Below are 21121 nucleotides of genomic sequence, written 5' to 3'. Positions count from 1 at the left end.
CTTCCATGCACCTCACGGTTGACTGAGAGATCTCCTAGGAGCTTGCTCTCTTGGCTGTAAGTGCTTGCTGGTGGGAGCCAGTCGATAGCTTTCCCAGACGCTGCTACTAACTGCTAATGGGTATTTTGGCTTGTGGAGCCAAGTGAGGGAGGGGACTGTTGGGACAACAAGAGAAGAGGCTGGCAGCAGGTGTGCCTGTGGAAGGAAGAACACGGGAATTGTGCATTCCCTAGAGCCAAGGCAGGTGTAGCCTGTGCAGAGCAGCCAGCCCTAACAGGATCCCAGGTAATCTTGTGAAGTGGAGCTGGGCAAGCAGTAATTATGTTCAGTGAGTTACCTGCTTCACCTACGACTTCTGTGGCCTCCTCTTCTGTGCTCTCCTCCCTGAACGTGCCATGCCCCCTGGTGATGGAATGAAGAAGCTCTGCCATCTTTGGTGTGAAACCGGCTCTCCTGAGAGGGTTGAAGCAGCTCCACAGCATCTTTGATTTCTCATCTTTTCCAGGAGGTGAGTGTCGTGCCTGCTGAACTTCCTCAGACCCGCTAGCCATGCCAGGGATTGTCGTGTTCCGCCGTCGCTGGTCTGTAGGCAGCGATGACCTGGTTTTGCCAGCCGTCTTCCTCTTCCTCCTGCATACCACCTGGTAAGTGAGGGGGTGGAACGATGGTTTGAATTCTCTTTTGCTATTTCTTGTTTCTTGCAGCTGTAATTCTTCCTGCGCTTATACATGCGGCTGGAAGGTTTGTTTGGGGCATTTCTGACAGAGACCAACCGATTTTCAGTCTCTGGTTGCTTGAATAAGCTTGGACTTCTAGTTCCAGTTGCAAAGAGGGAGCTCCCTGCGTCCTCCAGTGCTACCCAAGGCTGGCCACTGGAGCCTGGGGCTGTGTTTCTGAGCAGGGGCTCAAGAAAAGCAATTGGAGTGGCAGATCCTGTGGGATAATGTGACTTGCCACAGATATCAAATTGTTCAGACCGGGGTAGCAGGGCCTCTGGATGGCTTGTGGGGAGGAGATTTCCAGAACAAATTACTATTAACTGTACGTGGCTGTGGGGGATGCTGAGGATCCTCGGTAGCTTTGTGAGGAGAGCAGGTGTGGGATATTACATGCAGCTTTCTTTGGCTTTCTGCTGGTAACAAGCTGGTTTGTGACTGGCAGGTTTGTGATCCTCTCTGTGGTGCTCTTTGGGCTGGTGTACAACCCCAACGAAACCTGCTCGCTTAACCTGGTGGACCACGGCAGAGGCTACCTGGGCATCCTGCTCAGTTGTATGATCGCAGAGGTGGCAATCATCTGGCTCAGCATGCGAGGCAGTATCCTGTACACAGAGCCCCGGGACTCGATGCAGTATGTGCTCTATGTCAGACTGGGTAAGAGGCAGCGGCCTGAGGCCTCCTAATGACTCAGCCTCCACACTGCCATCTGCTATCGCAGAAGACTTCTCTCCCCACACCCTGACAAACACACAGCTTCTCAAAGACATCCAGATGGCCACTTGTATGTGATATGCATCTGAATACATCACGTATACTGCACCCTGTCATTGCTGTAAGACTCTCATGCAATGCCCCAAATATCTTTCTAGCAAACCTTTAACTTGTCATCCTCATTGCCATGCAGGTACATCCTTCTCCTCTAACCAAATATGCTCCCCTTCTGTCTCGCAGCAGGGATCTGCCGCAATGAGATGCAGCTACACCTCTCCCTCACCTTTATTCCACGCGTTTTCCCATGCTGTGGGCATATGTCTGTGTAAATCATGGCAACTCTCACCCTGAGGCATGTGCACCTCCTTGCCTGTCATACAGACCCTGGAGTCTACACCTGCCCACCCTAAGATGTGTACTTGACCTCTTGACTCATGTGATGCATGTCTCCATCCAGCACAACCTGTGGTTTGATGCTCCGCCCCCAGGCACTGAGATAAATAGGGTTCCCACCTGCTCACTGGTTGCATCTTCTCTCTTAGACTGCGCGTTCATCTTGTCTTCCTAAAAGCATCTTCCGTCTCGCTCGCCCACCAAGAATTAGATCAGAAAGAGATTGTGCCTTGATCTCTTGTTCAGGGCTTCCTTTTTAGTTTGCCTTCCCTCCTCTCCTCCATTGTCTTCCAGATACAGAAACTTGATCCCATTTTTCTGTGCCAAGTGAAGATTTTTGAGAAACCCTTTGGAGATGCAGAGTCAAGCTCATTCCAAATGAAGCAGCTCATGTATTTGCATCTCTCTTTCCTGGATTGTTTTCATGCCAGACTGGCTAAAATACGGGTAACCTTGCTTGAAAGCTCTGTCTGGGAGACGTTTCTGCCTTGGAGAGCTAACTGCAAACCATTAATGTGAATAGCAAACAAATCTTTCTCTCCAGTTTCCCAGGCATGCTGCAGTCTCCCTAGGGAAGCATGTAGAGCCTGACAGTTTGGGTAATGCTGTCTTAAAACCAGACTAAATGGGGCAAGGCAGGTAGGGAGAATACAAAGAACTGTTTTTCTGCCTGAGAAACATCCCCTCTTCTGCCTTGTCTACCTTAAGCTAACCTGTGCGTTCAGGATCTGTATTAACCCTGTACCTTGGATCCTCTGTATCCCTGTTTTGGGTGGCTTTTTCTCCTAATGGCTTTATCAGCTCTGATGATAGCAATGGGAGTGTGACTATTGTGTGGGCAAGGTCCGTATGACTGTCCCAATTTTAGTGTGTGTGACTCTGGGGACAGAGTCCTCGCCCATGCTGCCGCTGCTGCTTAGCGGGTGATCTGACGGGGAAACTAGTCAAGGTAGGCAAAGCCTAGCTCAGTTTAAGATCATTGGCCACTCCAGCCCTGGTTCCTTGCCTGCTGCTTTTGAAAGCTACTTGATGATGCAGCTCTTTGAACTTCCCAGGCTGGTGAGAGTCTGTAGTAAGCCACTTCCACATATCTCTCCGTAGGTAAGGAGCTGAGTGGTTAGCCAGCTGGGATGGGTCATGCATTCAGCTCTGCCAAAGCCTTGCTGAGGCACTGCTAAGCCAACTGTTTGCCCTCTCCATACCCCATCACCCACCTGTACTTTTGGGTTGTAACGTGGAGAGAAAACGTGAGAATGGGCACTTCAGAGAAGTGTTTCCCAATGTTTTTTTGGTCTGTGGAGCTGTTGTCAACCCCTGGTTTCTTGTTCCTCGCCAGAGTAACGTGTCAAACCAAGGATGCAGGGGATGGCTCTGTAAGGACTGTGTCCTGGGAGCAATTACTAGAAGAACCGCAAAGGGCAGGGGTGTGGGAGCGCTTGCCAAGTGTAGTAAGCCAGCTCAATCTTGGATACGCATCGCTATTTATTTCTTATCTTTGGATCAGGCCAGCTGCCTGAGGTGGTTAAGGCCCAGGTGCTGTCATGTGGTGATTCTAAGGGATCTTTTCCCCATGGTGGGTGGGAGGCACAGCTGTCTGATTCACACCTCCGATCCAGCTCTGTGTGCCCACAGTCCCTGTGCCACTGAGGAATAGTTAGCGTTAAGGACACATTACACTTCTTGGTTCATTCCCTGGAATATCCCCTCCCAAAGCCCTGGGGCCCAGTCCTGCACTCATCTGTCCAGCTAAAGTACCTGTCTCTGGATTTCTTCCCCAAACACAGGGAGAGGCAGTTGTTAATCCCTCAGGAGGTGCTGCTACAATCTGTTGTGTTCCTCTTGTTTCAGCGATCTTGGTGATTGAGTTTGTGTATGCTATCGTGGGCATCGTGTGGCTAACGCAGTACTACGCTTCCTGCAACGACCTCACGGCGAAGAGCGTCACTCTGGGTACGTAGCTGGGATGTGGCTGGTGTGTGGTACTGTGTGCATGCAGATATCCTCTCACCTTGGAGAGCAAATCCATTCGTGCGTGTGGGGATTGACTGTCGGGAGTAGATCGGAGCTGTCAATGCGGCGCTTGTTTGCCTGTGATGTTCCTGCTCAGAACAGTTGTTCCATTCATTTGCTCGTGCTGTCTGCACTGAGGCGGGAATTCCTGTTCCCATAGCAGGGTCTGGCTGGAGGAGTCTGTAAGACCTGGTTCCCCTTCTTTTTTTTAGTTCAAAATGGCTTTGCTGTTTCCCTGGAACTTGTTTTCGGTCTCAGCCAGTCTCCCAGCGGGGGTGATGCTCATGTTGTAGCTCCCCTTAGACACTTGGAGTATTTAACGACCTTCTGCATGGGAGATCTCTTAAACCAGCTGGGAAACCTAGCTGTGGTGTGGAAGCATTTCCAGAGGGTTTCCTTTTGCTGCAACTGCCTGCACAAGTATTTGGGGTGACTGTCTGCCCTGTGGTGATGGAGAGGGTGGGTCTGATGCCATGCTGCCAAGCCTTACCGAGCAGAGCACCTGACTTCTCCCATTCCTTGGCAGGAATGGTGGTGTGCAACTGGGTTGTCATCCTGAGCGTCTGCATCACTGTCCTCTGCGTCTTCGACCCGACAGGTCGGACCTTTGTCAAGCTGCGCGCCACGAAGCGGAGACAGCGCAACCTGAGGACATACAACCTGCGGTAAAGCAGCATTTCTGGAAGGGATGCCCTATATATTTTCATTTTGGTTTAATCTTGATGTTCTCCTTGCTGTGCTTGAGGGAGTGTTCAGCTTCAGGCGTCGCTTTCCTTTACTGGTGATGGGGATTTTGGAAGAAGGCAGTTCAGGCTGCCGGGTGCTGGGTGTGGGCATCTGTAGCCAAAAGAAGTGAAGCAGAGTGGCCCCTGCCCACACTGTGTGTTAGTTGCTGGATTCGCGAATCCTTCCAAGCCCCTTGAGCCAGTGCTGACCTCCGCAGCCTGTTTGTCCATCCTGTAGCTGTTTCGCCTGGGAGCAGCAAGGCAGCATTTGGATTTTACTTAGGTTGAAGCATCATCATCTTCTGAAGCCCCTTCCTTTATTTCTGCATTCCAGATACAACCCTTTAGACTGAGTTTTCTTGTTGCCTTGGTCTTGCCCAAGAAGCAGTTTCTTTTCAATTGCCAGTCAGATCTTTTAATTAAGAATCGATTGCGTCCTTGAGCTACCCAGATGGAGATATGAAAGCTTTTTTCACCAGGCAAGGCATTTTTCAGAAGGGTTTTCTCCCCCAGTAGCAGGACAACACAGTCAGCCCTTGTTTTCCTCTGCAGCCTTGACATACGTAACTGTCAGCGAGGAATGTGGCTTTGTAGGACTTGAGGGCATTAGGTTTCAAGGGCTAAAAAACCCAAAGCTTTTAAAAAGTACTCTGCAAATTTTATGTTTCTCATTGGGGAAACTATATTCCAGAGGGTGTTTTGACTCTTTCAGCACCTGAAAAAGGGATCCTGAGGTGGTTCTTTTGAGGAAAACCCCAGGCTTTTCTAAGAACTGTGCAGGAGATTGTTTTTGAAGGGGCATACTTTTTAAAAAATAAATATTAATGCAGAAGTAAGACATTCTTCCTAACCTTCCCAGTACCTTCCTAACAATAGCGTTGAATATTTGGAGATAGCACCTCGTTAACCTAATGTGTGGTTAGTGCCTCGAGAGCAGGATGTTCCCAGGGAGATGGGGATGAGAAGCTGTGATGCCACCATGGCTCCTGTACCCTCATGCTACCTCCGAGCTGTTTGGCTCAATGTTTTTTTTTTTTTTTTCTGAAGGGAAACAGAGTGCTGCAAACTTGTTTGGTTTGTGGTTTGGTTTGTTTTCCAGAGAACGTGTTTTCTTGGCTTTCTCTTGCTTTACTTTCCTCTCCCCTGTGAGGAGCTTTGAGATCCCAGACAACTGCAAGAAGGTGTTTGGCCCTTGGGCCACAGCCAGGTTTTTCCCTCCAGGCCTGTAGCGTGTTTTGGAGCTTGGGCTTGCTGTTTGCAGGTTTCCACTCTAGAAAGGCAGCGTTAACAGATGTTAACAAATGCTGTGGGCTGTGACGTGAAAGGGAAACATAAAATGTTACTGTGTGTTCACTGCTAAAGCAGTTGTTCATAGAGAATTTTTTCTGAATTTAAAAAAGCATATCCAGAGAAGGGCAACCAGGCTGGGGAAAAGACTGGAGAGCTGCAAACCTTCTGAGGAGTAGCTGAGGGAGCTGGGGATTTTCAGCCTGGTGAAGAGGAGGTTGAGGGGAGACCTTCTCACCACCTACACTGACCTGACAGGAGGCTAAAGAGAGGTGGGTGATGGTCTCTTCAGTCAGGGGACAGGAGATGGGACAAGGGGAAATGGCCTCAAGCTGCACCAGGGCAGGGTCAGATCAGATGTTAGGGAAAAGTTCTTCCCTGAAAGAGTTGTCAGGGCCTGGCACAGGCTATCCAGGGAGGGGGGCTGACTCCTTGCACCTGTGTGTGTTGAACAGTCGAGTATATGAGGTTCTCAGGGATATGGTTTAGCATAGGACAGGAACAGTTGGACTCGATTATCTTAAAGGGCTTTTCCAACCTTGTGCTTCTGTGAAACTCTCTGCTTGCTTAAAGCAATCCTTTACAAAGGAAATTCCTTGCCTGTTTCTGGGTTGTGATCCTGCGGGATGCCGAGGGCCAGCCGTTCCTGTTGAAGTCCCTCTGTCCGCGGTGATATGTGCCTCCTGACATAGGGCAGTGATTCACCTTTGTTTTACACTTAACCTGAGCTGTGCTTCCTCTGTCTGAAAACACTCGATTTGCTTGTTGGGTTGAGGAGACACGTAACTTTGCTTTCCTCCTTGTGGTATCTGCTGTAGCTGCCAGGCTCCCTTACACAGTGGTTTTCCTTTACCACGGGCATCGTGATGTGTGTGGGCTTCTATGTTCTTGCAGAGCTAAGGAAATAAAACAACAGAACCCAAAGGCTCAGCTAATTGTGCTGAGGCTTTTCTAAGAGACTTGCTTCAGAGCTCATACAAAGCACGTGGAAGTTTGGTGTTAGGAAGAAAGAATTCGGGAAAAGTTAGTCTGAAAATAGCTCAGAGTGCGCTTGCTTGTTCAACCCCCGCGGTGAAGTTGTGAAGTTCTTTGCATTGCTGCCCGAGTTCTTCTGGTGTTTGGGGGAGCGAAGTGAGTGCTGCCAGCTCTCTTCGGACACTTGGATTCCTGCTGCTCTCGGAGTCTTCTGTGGAGGTTATGGATTGCTGTTTGGAAGTGCTCAGGCGTGAGCTGATGGATTGCCCCGAGGGACCTGTTCCTTCTCCTGCAGGCAAACACTCCTTTACCGGCATGTTTTTCTCCCAAGCGTCACCTGCTGTGGGCTTTTCCTGATGCTGTCACCTGCAAGAAGACAAAAGTGGCCTTTTTTTGATAGGTCTGGCCTGTGTTCACGTGAAAAACCCCAAAAGATCTTATGTTAGGGGAGCTGTGGGCTTTAGGTAGCTTGGTGCTCTGGCAGAGAACTGTGCAGTCACCCACTTCAATGCAGCTAAGCCGGACTCGATCTAAGGCTTGTCTGTAGGTATGCCAGTCAAAATGTAAGGGGCTGCGAAGCAGCATAACTAGGGTGAGCTCCAAACAGTGGAGTGAACTCAGCTGTAGTTCCTTTTAAATAGGGCTGTCCAATTAGCTAATTTGGAAGCTGAAAGTGAAATGTCATATGAACCAAACGTGGGTTGAGCAAAACCTTCTGCATTCAGCCCTTTGTAACCTTTTCTAAATTGAAAGAGAGCCTTTAGCTCGCTTTCCACGATTAAAGTTACACACTCTACTTGAATAAATAGTGATGGTTCTCTCAGTTCAGAGCCTGCATTATGTTTAATAAATATATTTTTCCAAACAAGCTATTTATTAGGAAAAATTGCCCAGCTCCTCTCAGGTTAAGTGCTCAGGGTCTTTTGTACTGTTCCCACCTCCTCGCCCCGTGGTAGGGTCTTCCTGCTGAGTAGTAGTACACCCTAGTATGACGCAGCTGCCAAGTTACCAGCAGACCCTCCTTCTATCTGGAGCTTCTGGTGCTCTTGGACATCCTGATCCTGCAGATATCGCAGAACAGTGTTGTTAAGGCCATCCTGTTCGGACAGGACACCATGTATGTAAATACACAGCCTTGATCCTGTCCAGAGCAGCTGGGTTATTGATCATCCTGACCTACAAAATGAGCAGAATTCTTAATGGATACATGGTCTCCTTGTCTCTGCTAGACCAGGTTAAACATAAGGATATGGTTTAGCATGAATTTTGAGTGACGGCATAGGCTGAGTGACTTTGGAGCCTACTGCTTGCTTGCAGTCCTGTTCTCCTGCCTGTCCTCACATGCGTACTTTACCCTTTACTTCCAGACACCGCCTGGAAGAGGGACAAGCCAGCAGCTGGACACGCAGACTCAAAGTTTTTCTTTGCTGCACACGAACAAAAGACTCTCAGTCGGTAAGTACCTACTAAGTGTCTCTGGCCAGAGCAAGCTGTGTGCACGGCTGATGATAGATGGGACTCAGCAGTGCATAGTGGCGTGGGGTCCCTGCTCTCAAGCCTGCACGGTGTGTGCCCTGTTTCACTGCAAGTGTTTGTTGTGATCTGGCGGCACAGAGTCCAGTGAACCCTGACAGCAGTGCCTGTGAGAACTGTTGTGCCTTCCAAACAGCTCGGAACAACCAGGCTCGACGTTGTGGTGTGGGTTGGTTCCTTTTCCTTCTGGCCCAAGTAGCCTGACAGAGCGCTTGCAGCAGGGCGCCTGGGTATGGTGGGCAGGAGCAGAAGCTGGTGTTTCCCTCTAGATGTGGAAAGGACATCGCTGAGTAGGACAGTTGTCTTTACAAAACAGTCTTAACCCTCTAACAATGAAGTTAGCAGCACTGGAAAGCAGCGTTGTTGGTGTTAAATGCTTCTCCTGTGCAGTTTTCTTCACCTCACCATTGCAGTGAACTGGGGTAATAATTTTATGTGGATGATGAAGTACAAGTTCATCACTAGGTTCAACATTTGACAGCTCTTTGTGGTCAGTTTCAATTTCCCTCTATCAGCCAGGTGGCTTTGGCAGCTTCTGTGGTTTGCATCCGTCTTGTTCACTTCAGGAGGGGAGGCACCCCTTTGCAAATGGGAAAATGCAAATCTGAATCAGCAGAAGAACACCTTGGGATTGCTTCCAGCCGAAATCTACCGCTTAATCCAGAGTTTCACGCCACGGTTGTTGGTTTGAAGGTTTCCTGATGGGGTTTTCCCTTGCTGCTAGCAGCCCATCAGGGAAGCATGAAGGCTTTGATATTGCTTTCCCAAAAGTTAGCAGGGTGACGTTCAACAGGACTCCTGAGGACTGGTTGGGGAAGTGAGTAAGAAGGGGGAAAATTTCACTGATGACTTGTAATATTGAAGTTGGTCAGAATTATGAGTATTTGAGAACACTCGGACTGAGCAGAACCAGGGAATTGTTATCAAAAGGAGGAAGTTTGTAAGGAAAAGTGAGGTGATGGGCGCACATCTGAAGAAGCAATTTAAATTGCTTGTGTGTACCAGGCTTTATTACAACTCTGAGTTACAACTACTTGAGAAAAGCTAGGAGTTATCAAGGATGCTTCAGCAAAGACATCAGTGCACAGCAGCAGCCTAAAAATCGGCAAAATGTTTAGGTTCAGTAGAAGGGCATAGAAAATGACAGGGAAAATGCCAAGGGACCAACCACATCAGTGATGTCCTCACTAAATATAGCACGGCGGTTGGTCTCCGAAAGGATGCAGCAGAAAAAAGAACATATTGGAGGGGATATGAACTTGTATAGGAAGAGAAATGGGACCAGGGTTTTAACCTTGAAAGGGAAAGGTGCAGGAAGATGAAGAGCTGTGTAAGGATAATGGAGAGCCAGGTGAAGGCTACCTGAGCAGTTGTTCATCACAGATGGCAGCAGGTATGAATTAGATTAAGAGGGTTTGTTGCTAAGTGCTGTGCAGTTACCCACAGGCTGCAGTTTCTGACGTGGGGACAGCTGCAGGAATCGTTTGTAGCCCCTTTTGCAGAGTCCCAGCAAGGCGTACCGGCACACTGACCCTCCCAGCGCCACGCTGCTGTGGCACCAGCTGAAATGCCACCATGTTCCCAGGGAACGTTCCAGCCCCAGGCTGCTGGCTCTCACGGGTCATCTGCTAGAGCTGCTCAGGGAAAATCCATCTGGAAGATGGCAACAAAACGATGTTTGTGTCCCAGCAGCTCCAACAGCGGCGTTTCCTCAGGGGTTATTTTCCTCTCCCACCCCCCACCCCCCCTCCCCCCCGAGAGCACAGCCGGGTCGCCCTGCCATGGCACCTAGAGACGCCTATCCTGGGGTGCTGTGCCCTGGCTCGGGGGCCCTGGCAGGCATCCGAATGGCTTGTTTCTGAACAACTCTGTTTTATTCAGGAATGTGAAATATGTCATTTCGTGTCGAGCTTTTTGTCTCGGCAGTGACTATTTCCACTTTCTTTTTTAAGCTGGGGGTAAAAGCAGATTCCAGAATCTCCAAATCCCTTGTGCTATTGAATTGCCACTTTGCATTCAGCTCGAGCAATTTCCAGGCTCTTTTTTTCGCAGAAACAAGCTCTGACTTTGTGTGTCCTGGCATGACAGCGTGTGGAATGAATGTGTACGCAATGGATCGGAAATGAATCTGTTGCTGTCTGTCCCAGTCTTCACAGGGGGAGAGAAAATAAATGTTTTAGCAGAGGATCACTGTCCCCTGGGCTGGAAAACAGAGTTCTTGCAGAGTGGACACGGCGTCGGGGCAAGAATCTATTCTGAGGGGTCTGGAGTGAAGCCCCAGAGCCCGTGGGGTTTGTAGTGGAATGCTGCAATTGGTGGTATAATACCAGGTGCTCTGGCAAAAATTCTTCCTCCAGAAGCGAGAGTACGTGTTGAACTTCCGTCACAGCCTGTTTCTTCGGTCAGGGAGCGACGGCGTTGCTGCCACTGTGGGTTAACGGGTGTCTATCAGATTTTACTTGGAGGCTCTTTGTGTTTCTTACGTGCCTGGAGGAGCTGTGCTGAGATTTATGGGGTCAGTACTTCAAGGATACTGCGGTTGTAATTTTGGAGAGGTTAATGCCAGTCCATTTGCTCTTCAAAGGCACAGCTGGCATGGAAACCTGCACAGTTGGCACCTGAAACCCTGTTCTTAATGGTGATTTAACTTGCTTTTGTAGGCAAGTGAAAAATGATAGAAAGTAATCTTGCGCTCCAGGAGTTTGTCAGAGATAAAAGAATGTAGGTCATTTCCTGCAAGACTGGGAGGGAGAGCAGGGATTTACTTTCTAGCCTGTCTGGGAAGAGAGATGGAGAGATCCTGTCCTGCTATCCAGCCTTTAAGTGCATGGCTCCAGCTTGCCATGGACAAGACGAGTGCTGTTGTGTGGCTTGAGGTTCAGGGTAAGGGGTGCTGTGAAAATATGGCCTAGAAGCTCTGGCTGCAACAGGCCTTGGTAGGAAAAATTTAGTGAGGGCAGGAGTCAAAATCCTGGCCATCTGTGCACTACAGGGCTTGCTCGGTCCCATTCTTTGGGGATCTAACCTCTGGGCCACCCTTGTGTCTAAGCTGAATGGTCTGAGCAACGGCCAGGCCAGCATTGTCTCACAGCCTGGCCCAGCTCCAAAACCACTCTGGCTTCAGGTGTTGAGGTGGGGGTTTTGTGGGGCAGTACTCAATGTCTGTCGCACTGCTTCAGAGCCTTTGCATGACCCTTTCAGGTCACTTCCATTTCTGTCCCTCCTGTGATGTCTGCCTTTTTTGGGTTCGGTCTCCTTCCCTTCTGCGCAGTCTGTATTGAATGGCTCAAACCTTTTTTCCCAGAATTTGCATTTTTGGGGCCTTTTGCTTGAATGGAGTTAAAGGTAAACCTGGAAGACCCTGGAAGCCTGATCAGTTCCTTCAGTACCAAGAGCTGCCACGTAAAACACCTGCTTGTTGTGATTAACCCTTTGAAATCACATAGCCAGAAACAGGGTGGAGAACAGTGGGCAGCTACAGAGACTGTCTGGCGGCAGGATTCCAAAGCTTCTCTGACGTGCCTGGGATTCTGAGCTCTGGGTTGTGTATGAGCAAAATGATCCCAGGACAGAATTGAAGGAGATGCTAAGTGCTTTCCCCACCCCAGATAGCATGTGTTCAAATGAAATTCCTTTTGAGGAGAAAAGATGTGACCCTGAGATGATGCTGGATTGGGAACCGGTTCTCACCTTGCCTCCTCTGTTTTACAAAGTAGAGATGCAAACGTTTCCTTTCTCCCTGCGTCTGTTCTGGCGTTGAGGTGGTCAACTCTCACCCACACGTCGCACCCAGCGTAGTACAAATTCAGTCACAGCTGGGGCCTCTGAGTCTGTGTAAAATAAATGAGAGATTAATATGATTAGACCAGATACGGCGTCCCCTGAAGGAGTCTGGTGGATGTTTTAGCGATAGCTACAGAAATGAGGCCATCGCTGCCGCATTGGTTCTCATTCCGTGCCCTGTTTTGAGTCTCCCCGCACCCAAACCCCTCCTCCTCCTCAACTCTTCTCTCCCTGGATTTTGCAGGACGCCTACTCTGAAATCGCCTACCTTTTTGCTGAGTTTTTCCGAGACCTTGACATCGTCCCATCTGACATCATCGCGGGCCTGGTTCTGCTGCGCCAACGGCAGCGGGCAAAGCGCAACGCCGTGTTGGACGAGGTGGGTGGAGGGGGCCTGTCGCCCTGCACGGAGGCAGCAGTGGGCATCTTGCTCGGCCTCTGGCTTAACCCGCTGCTCCCGTGACTCACTGCATGAGGACTGCATGACTCTACCCACCTCGTTTCTGTTGCCTGATGGGCTCGTGCCAGTCACCGAGCTGTCAAGTAAAAATAAGAGCTGCTTTAGCAGCTTTTTTGAGACTCCCAAAGGGCCCATCTGACTCCGAGCCAAGCTTGGGAAGCCTTGTCACCTTTTCTAGTAGGGTAACACAGGCAGATTTAGATCTTGACCCCAAAGGAGGTGGCATGTGTTTGAGAGCGAGTGGGGAGAAGATTGTTTCTCCTATCCAGTGGTGTGGGGAAGACTCTGGCATCTGGGTAAAGCTGCACGAGGAACTTCTAAGGAAAACTTCCTAAATTCCCAAGCTGTGACTGGCACTGAGATGTGTGGATTGTCAGCCCAGTAGAAGATTGTTTGGGTGGGGTGGTTTTAACTCCCTCAGAGGAGGAGTTCAGACAGCAGTGTTCAGGTCAGGCAGGAGTAAGAGTGGCAGAACTGGAACCAGTTGAAGAGACTGGTTGGGATAATTGACGGTATCCTGTCCCAGGTTGTGTAGTGCTCTCTTTCAGGTGTAGGTTTTTGGCTTGGTGTTGCAGAGAAAAATTCTGATGTATGTTTGTGACTTGCAGGCAAACAATGACATTTTAGCTTTTCTGTCTGGGATGCCGGTGACCCGGAACACGAAGTACTTGGATCTGAAAAATGCGGTAAGTCCCTGGACTGTGAGCTTACAAATTCGCTGCGCTTCCCCCGTGTCGCCTGTTTCCTTTTCCTCAGTGACTTCTCTTATTCCTTTCTGCCCCTCTCTGGAATAATCAGAAAAATTCACAAGGTTAGTGCAGCAGGATGTAACGGCCTTTGCTCTCAGGGGTTTTTTTTTTTTCTGTCCCCTGCTAGAATTTCCCCCAGATGAGGAAGGCAAGGTGAGGCTTCTCCAAAGCCCAAGGTAGGAGCTGAGCGCTGAGTCCAGGAGTGTCATGCAGAGCTCCATGGGGAAGAGCCACCGGCTGAGCTCACGGAGCCCGGCAGGCAGGGCTGCATCTCGAGAAGGGCAGGGAGCTGCCTGGAGTGAGGTGGAACCTTCCTTTAGTTCTGCACCAACATGTGGAAAAACTTTTTCACAGTGAGGGTGACAGAGCACTGGAGTAGCCTGCCCAGGGAGGTGGTGGAGTCTCCTTCACTGGAGATATTCAAGACCTGTCTGGACGCCTATCTGAGTGATATGTCCTAGGGAGCTGCTTTGGCAGGGGGGTTGGTCTCGATGATCTCTCGAGGTCCCTTCCAACCCCTACAATTCTATGATTCTATGATTCCTGGAGCGGTTCTCAGGAGGGAAATGGCTGCAGCCCATTTTGTCTGTGGGATCAGAGTTTGGCTCTTCTCCTGGGGTGCTGCTATTGTGACCCTTCTAAGGGCAAACTCCATTCTCTCCCCTTAATTACATGATGCTGCTGCGAGAGAGGCAAGACAGAGCCGATCCCAGCCTCAATAACCCGCTTGTGGCTGTGCTGCACCGCACTGTGTGTATTACTAACAGCCTGCTCCTCTTCAGCCTCTCTCCTCCTGAACAGGGGTTGTGTGGGGAGACATGGCAGCAGAGCTCGTAGAAGGCAGCACTGAGGTGTGTGATCCTTTGTGGTCCTCTCTGGGCATCTTCCTTACGGCGACGTGAAGGCAGTGTGTTTGGAGACCTCATCTTCTCTGGACTCAAACCGATTATCATCTCCTTAGCAGGGGCAGGCTGGGGTAAAGCCCCCAGAGGATATCTGTCCATTGTGGCAGGGTGTTTGATACACAGAGGAGAGCTTCTCTGGAACTACCGGTCTTGTTAGCCAGCCAGCGGGACTGGGGACAGCAGGCATAGCTGTCCTGGGCCGTTCTGGGGACGGGGAGGATCTTGCCCAGCATAACCAGTAACTCGCTCTCCCGCAGTCCCCTGGAAAGGCTGACAGTGCTGTTCCAGTGGTGCTTCTCAGAAAGAAGGGGGGCACGTGTCTAACCGAGGTGGAACAAGGGAAATGGTAGGGGGGAAAAAAGCAACCAGCCTCATGATGGAAAACAGAACAAGGCCTTTAGTGAGTGTCTTGTTTCTTTCAGCAAGAGATGCAGCGGTACAAAGAGGTGTGTTACTACATGCTGTTTGCCCTGGCTGCCTATGGCTGGCCCATATACCTGATGAGGAAGCCCACATGTGGACTCTGTCGCCTGGCCAGATCCTGCTCGTGAGTGGCCATCCTGTCTATCCCTCCGCCTTCTCTTCTTCCCTTTTCCTTTCCATTTCACCCAGACTTACAATTCTCCTTTCTTTCATCAGTTCCCTCTCTTCATTACCCCTCTGTTTATTCTTCCTCCTCTTCCTCCCTCTTTTCCCTTCTCATGCTCTTCCTTTCCATCTCCCCATAGCCCTGTGCCTTCATACCCCAGTGTCTGTCAGGCTTCACAGTCGCTTATCTCCTCCTCTTGTTAAACAGCCCAGCCTGTCCTGCATTCTCTCCTCTCCGGTGCACTAAGATCATACCAGTCCTGCGCGGCTTGAAACAACTCGTCTGGCACAAGACTGCGTTTGCACTGAGTAAAAATAGCTGTCTTGGAGCTCAGAAATCAGATTTATCAGCAAGCCCAGATAGGCAGGGAGCTGACATTTGGGTCTTTATTGAAGCACTGGCAAGACTTGGCTGGAGTTTGCGCTGTGTTCTCTCTGACTAATTGTTTTCCTGCCTTGCTGTATCGTGCTTACCTCCTGGTAGTGATGCCGTAGCTCAGCGCAGGGTTGTGTTGTGTTAAACGTTTGCTTTCAGCTGCTATAATGCTGCTGTCAGATGCTGGTCGATGGGGGGGAGCTTTTCGCACTTACACAGGCAACCTCTGCACAGAATATACTTCTTTTTTGAATCCTTCTATTTGTTGAGCGTCTCTCTGGGCCCCTTGCTCTAAGAAAGACACTGAGGTCCTGGAGTGTGTCCAGAGAAGAGCAACCAGGCTGGGAAAGGGGGCTGGAGGGCAAATCCTGTGAGGAATGGCTGAAGGAGCTGGGGGTGTTCAGCCTGGAGAAGAGGAGGCTGAGGGGAGACCTTATCACTGCCTACACTGACCTGACAGGAGGGTGCAGAGAGGTGGGCGATGGTGTCTTGAGTCAGGTGACAAGAGATGGGACAAGGGGAAATGGCCTCAAGCTGCGTCAGGGCAGGGTCAGATCAGATGTCAGGGAAAAGTTCTTCCCTGAAAGAGTTGTGGGGATGTGGCAGAGGCTGCCCAGGGAGGGGGCTGACTCCCTGCCCCTGGGTGTGTTTAATAGACAGGTAGACAAGGTGCTCAGGGATGTGGGTTAGTTGAGAACGAGTACTGTTGGACTATCTCAAAGGTCTTTTCCAACCTGGTGACTCTGGGATATGGGAAAGAAGGGCACAAAAAAAAAAAAAAAAATCTCTGCTGCTGTTCTTGTTCTGGAATTAATCTAGAGCCGTTGTAAGTTTTTTTTTCTCGTTAGAAATAGATATAGATGTCAGGAAATCTGCTTTGTGTGCCAAAGGGCTGTAGGACTGTGCTATGAAGCATAGTAACCTTTGAGGAGAGATCCCAGTCCCACCACACACCAATTCCTCGGGCATTGGTTGCACTGTAGCTCTCCCTGGTGCTTAGAAGCAAAACTACATCTGAACCCAGTGCCCCTCTGTGGTGCCAAAACACGACTTGGGTGCTGAGTTGTGCAGGAGCTCCCAGGAGCACGGGAAATCGCTGCTGCTGAGATGAGGCTGGTGTGGCATGCAGGGTCTGTCTTCCCCTTATTCCCGGGCCTTCTGTGCTAAAGCCAGTCTCTTCCATGTTCCTCTTTGCCTCAAAGCTATTCTTTTGTGTGTTTGTTTTCCTCTGCAGATGTTGCTGTCTCTGTCCCTCACGTCCCCGCTACGCGCCTAGTGTCACCATCGAAGAGGATAACTGCTGTGGCTGCAACGCCATTGCCATCCGGCGCCACTTCTTGGATGAGAATATGACCTCAGTGGACATAGTTTACACATCTTGCCATGATGCAGTAAGGAGAATCTGCAACCCACTTCGTATTTGGGGCGTGCTCCTAAGGCCCTTCCTAATGGGATTTACATGCTGTCAGGTGTAGTGGTACTAAGAAGGAAATTTAAGCCTTTTTTTTTTTTTTCTGACCCTAGAGCTTCCCATCCCATCTCTCCAGCAAGAAATTCTGCCACTAGGACAAAAATATTTGCTACTGCCAAAAAATCAGATCATTCAGAGGAGCGCTTCCCCATACGGCATAGCCCGTTGGGCTGCTCTGCCTCCTTTGTCCTGAGTGGGAGAATAATTAAACAGGAATGTCTTACCTCATTTTTTTTTACAGTAGTGGGTCTTTTCCAGGTTTATGAAACGCCTTTCTATGTGGCTGTGGACCACGATAAGAAGAAAGTGGTCATTAGTATCCGAGGAACTCTGTCTCCAAAAGTAAGTGCTCTGTGAAGTGGCCTCACATACCCTTGGTCACCGCGGGGAAACTCTGAGGAGAGTCTGAGACCTTCCCAACTCGCATGTGGTATTTGACTTACCCAAAGCATGGTGATTGTTCTTCTTCCAGGATGCCCTGACTGACCTAACCGGGGATGCCGAGCGCCTTCCAGTTGAGGGGCACCATGGAACATGGCTGGGACACAAGGTGTGTTTAAAACAACCCCAACACCAATTAAAACCCTTCTTCCCCTTGTGTCTTTGTCCAATGCTTAGACTTTTTAGTTGTAGGCCCCGAAAAAGTGGTCTTAAAGCACTGCAGGCAGTCGATGTAACCGCAGTGAAACGGCTTTGAGGTGTTACAATAAAATCCTTAGTTTTAATGGTTACAATCGCTCTGTTGGTAATTAAAACCCCCATATGATCACTGAAACCCAAACTGTAAGATGCATCTGTGAAGGCCTGGGGCAAATCTCTGGAATCACCCCCCTTACTTTTCCTTCAGCTGACCTTTTCAGAACTTGTCATCAAACAGTCAGAGTGTGTTTTAAAATTTCGTGGCAAGGGGCTGGGCATGGAACCTTTTAAAGGGACCCCAGCAGTCCTTGCATCTGTGTAATTAGACTGATAACTCTGCGTTAGCGATCAGGAACAGGGCTGACTAAATCAATTTACTGTAGAGCTGACCCTTTGCCCCAGTCCAGTGAAGTAATGAGAAACATGCTGAGTTTTAAGATTATCAGGAATTTGGCAGCTTCTCAAGATGCAGCGCCAGGTTGGGAAAGGAAAAAAAACCAACCCTGTGCAAATTGGAGCTTGTGAGTGTTGGAGCGGCTGCTGGAAACGCTGCTGCTCAGGGAGGCAAGATGCTGCTGAGTATTCTGATCAAGGTCCCTTCAGGGAGGGACACTGAGCCTGTAAGTCCTTGGGAGCCATGAGCTGGGAGCTCCTGCATCATTGGCAACGCCCTGCCTGAACGCCAAACCTCTGCTCTGTGCTTTGATGCTCTGCTTCGGGAGGTAGAGCGTGAGGGGCTGAGAGATAACTGCGTTCTCAAGCACTTAGCTGGACATGGGTCTGCTAAAGAAGTGGTTACCTAGGAAAGCGTTCCCTGGGCGCTTGGTGGTCTCTAATTGGAGATGCTCAGTGGTCTCCATGTCTCCCAGAGCTCGGTCTTTTTGGAAATGACGGTGCGTACCTGCCGCTTCCTTTGTTTTCCCCCCAAAATGAGAATCAATGTGGCTGTTACATAAGGTGTGTTACAGAAGCAGATAAATGAGCTGGTCTGTTGTCACGTAACTGCTATTTAGCTACAGGAATCTTTACTGTTTAGCGCTTCCAAAACGTCACATCTTCTGTCTGTGTTTTTTGTACCAATTCATTGAGCTCAAGATGACTCTGCCCCATCAGCACCATCCAATAGCTCATCCAAAGAAAGGAAAGCCAAAGCGAGGGACTTGTTCTGCTTTTAACATGCAGAAAGGCTCCTGGCAGATCCTTGCAGGAGCTGGCTTCTCTTTTGATCTCGGTGTGAAAATATTCACATGCCGATGACTTATATGAAGCACTGTCTGGTTGTGCCCTTTGCTCTATACTGAGGTTTTCTTCAGCCTTTGTGTTAGTTCTTTTTTAGATTGTTGGTGATACAGAAACAGGTTTATCTTAAATTCTCATCAGTATCAATCTTCAGACAATGATGTACTGTTGATTCCTGAGGGAAACTAATGGAGATAATAGCATTTAAAAACGTCTGTCTTAATGCATTTTTAATGTCCAGAAGTCAACTTTAATACAAAACTAAATGAAGTGTCTTGCTAACACTTACATTTAATTTGGAGAAAAGTACTTGGCCATTCAGGAGCTTCCTGGAAGTTGTTTGATTTCTGGTTTGTGAGGTGGTTTAGGTTTTTTTTCCTCCCTTCTTGCTGACTGTCCCGCACACCTGGCGGGCTGGCAGGGCCTGTAATCTCTGCCTGTGAAACCTGCCTGTCACCCTGCTTCCCGTGGTGTCCATCAGACATCCTACAAATTACAACTCTTGATGTTTGCGTGAGACTTCTTATCGCTCCACCGGTACCGAGCTGAAAGTGTTTGATCACTTGGGCTGCTGTGAACACCATGGTTGAAATGTATATTAGGTCTCTGAGCTATTTTGGGTCAAAAAAAAATGTAGCTGTAAGGAAGGTGCATGGGTTAGCATGCCAAAAGGGGGGAAAAAAAGGATAATCCTTCAAAAAAAGTTATAATCCCTGGGGGAAATTAGCTGGGGAAGAAAAAATTTTAGCTTTGCTATTTTTGAACTGAAATCCACTGATTTTATAACAAAGTAAACCTAAAAATAATCATGAACCAAGGACATGAATCTGTACTGGATTCTGTGGAACTGGTGCAGGGCAAGACTATTAAATGGTGACGTTACAGAGGTCTGTGTGCTGGTGTTGAGCCAGCGGGATGACAAGAGATAGCAGCCAGCTGAAAGCCCGGGCGATGGCTTGCACCAGTCAGTAACAACCGTAACTTTCAAGCTCTTTCCCAGATAGACCCCCCCGCAGCCGTGGGTTTTCACACCCTCCCCCCCCCCCCCGAATATTGCAGGGCAGTTTTGTGCCTTTGAGCTGCAAAGTGATACAGAGCATTTCTGTTCCATTTTCTCTAGATCCCCACCGGTTTGGTTATTTACATGTGGGGTTGGAAAATTAAGCCCAGATAGTTGGGTGGGTTTTTTCCCCTTTGAAATTTATGGAAACTGTGTCTGCTTTAATGGGAAGCCTAAATCTAACTTTGCAGCAATGAAAGTCTCGTTCCATATTATTAAAATCACTGTCTATATTAGAATATACTGTAATTATCAAAAACATAGCTATAAGGCTGACTAACAGCCCATTAGTAACATTGCCACGGATTTAGGTCATGCCTTTCAAAAATAGAATCCTAAATTCCTATTAGAAATTTATATAAGTGGTCTGCTGCTCACTTCTCATTAGAGTTGGAACCCAAGACTCTTCTGAACACGGTGGAAGCGGGCTAGCTGCTGAGAGATCTGAACAGAGGCATGAAATATTGCATCATTGGCTTTTTGATACCGTTGGCAGCGTCACAGGTGTCCCGTTCCCTGGCTCAGCAGAATCACCTCCGTCCCGCGTTCGCTTCTCAGTAGTCAGCTCGGTTTTGATGGGTTGTTTGATATAGAGGCCTTTGAAAATTCCCCGTTTCTTTGCTTGTTGAGAGGGCCATGAATTCTTTTATCTCTCTGAGATTAAACAGCACTCAGTAATGTTCATTTTGTACTTAAAACAGGTTTCAGGTAGGGGTGTGGTGGAAAATAGCAACGGAGATGATCTTCCCTGGGTTTTGGGCAATTATCATTCACCCAGCCTGAATTTGAGACCTGTGATTGCCAAATCCGAAGTAGCCGATTCCTGTTTCCCTGTAGTCACCCTGGGCTACATCACTGCTTTTCAGCCTTTGAGGCTCAGACTTGCTTAGTGCTGAGCTAAACCTTTCTGGAGGCATCACCCAGAATTTATGCAACAGCCCAAATTCTAGTTGCTCTTTTATTAACAGGCCAGCTGTGTTAGTAATTATCACACAGAGGCAGAAACGGTCCACAGATGCAGCCATAGGCCGAGGGGATAACTGTTTAGTTCAGGCCTATCAGCCTGCTTCCCATCTCCCAGCAGTGCTTAGTTAGCTTCTACCGAATAAAAACCTTTAATAACTTGTGAATAACGTCATTTGACAGTCAAATCCCCTTAATATTCACTGCCTTCTCTGGTCATCAGTAACTCTTTCTCCAGAGGTAGTGCTGCCATGTTCCCCCCCAGGCTGGCTGTCTTGGTGTTTGCATAATTGTTGGGATGGTTCACGCTCAGGTTTAAATAGAAGAGCAAAGTTTGTTTCTCCATTCTACTGCCAGTCCTGGTGCCTGCTGAGCTTCCAGATGTGTGGCCTGGTGTTTAAGTGGCTGTTTTGCATTTGTGGCTTGGGGGTTTTTGTAATTTCAAGGCTCTGCACCCTGAGCTTGGGAACCAGGCCTTTGAGTATGACCTTTACTAAGAACTGCTGTTGTGTCTAAGTAGTTTGTGGCTCTTGGT

At 49.0% G+C, this 21121-nt stretch overlaps 1 protein-coding gene across 1 annotated transcript in view; it reads left to right on the top strand.

Moving 5' to 3' along the window:
- Positions 1–549: 549 nt before the first annotated feature.
- DAGLA (diacylglycerol lipase alpha) overlaps positions 550–21121 on the top strand; it is a gene marked incomplete at both ends in the record, with an annotated part of 31943 nt that continues 11371 nt past the window's right edge. The window contains 11 exons of the mRNA XM_084263533.1: positions 550–644; positions 1162–1373; positions 3672–3773; positions 4360–4498; positions 8188–8275; positions 12381–12515; positions 13205–13282; positions 14673–14797; positions 16449–16605; positions 16944–17027; positions 17158–17235. Of these exons, the coding sequence (XP_084119659.1) occupies positions 550–644; positions 1162–1373; positions 3672–3773; positions 4360–4498; positions 8188–8275; positions 12381–12515; positions 13205–13282; positions 14673–14797; positions 16449–16605; positions 16944–17027; positions 17158–17235 (1293 nt within the window). The remainder of the gene's footprint in view (positions 645–1161; positions 1374–3671; positions 3774–4359; positions 4499–8187; positions 8276–12380; positions 12516–13204; positions 13283–14672; positions 14798–16448; positions 16606–16943; positions 17028–17157; positions 17236–21121) is intronic.

Source organism: Gallinula chloropus (genome assembly GCF_964237585.1).
Source record: "Gallinula chloropus genome assembly, chromosome: 4".
Classification (NCBI taxonomy): Eukaryota; Metazoa; Chordata; class Aves; order Gruiformes; family Rallidae; genus Gallinula; species Gallinula chloropus.
This window is presented reverse-complemented; position numbering and strand designations above follow the sequence as displayed.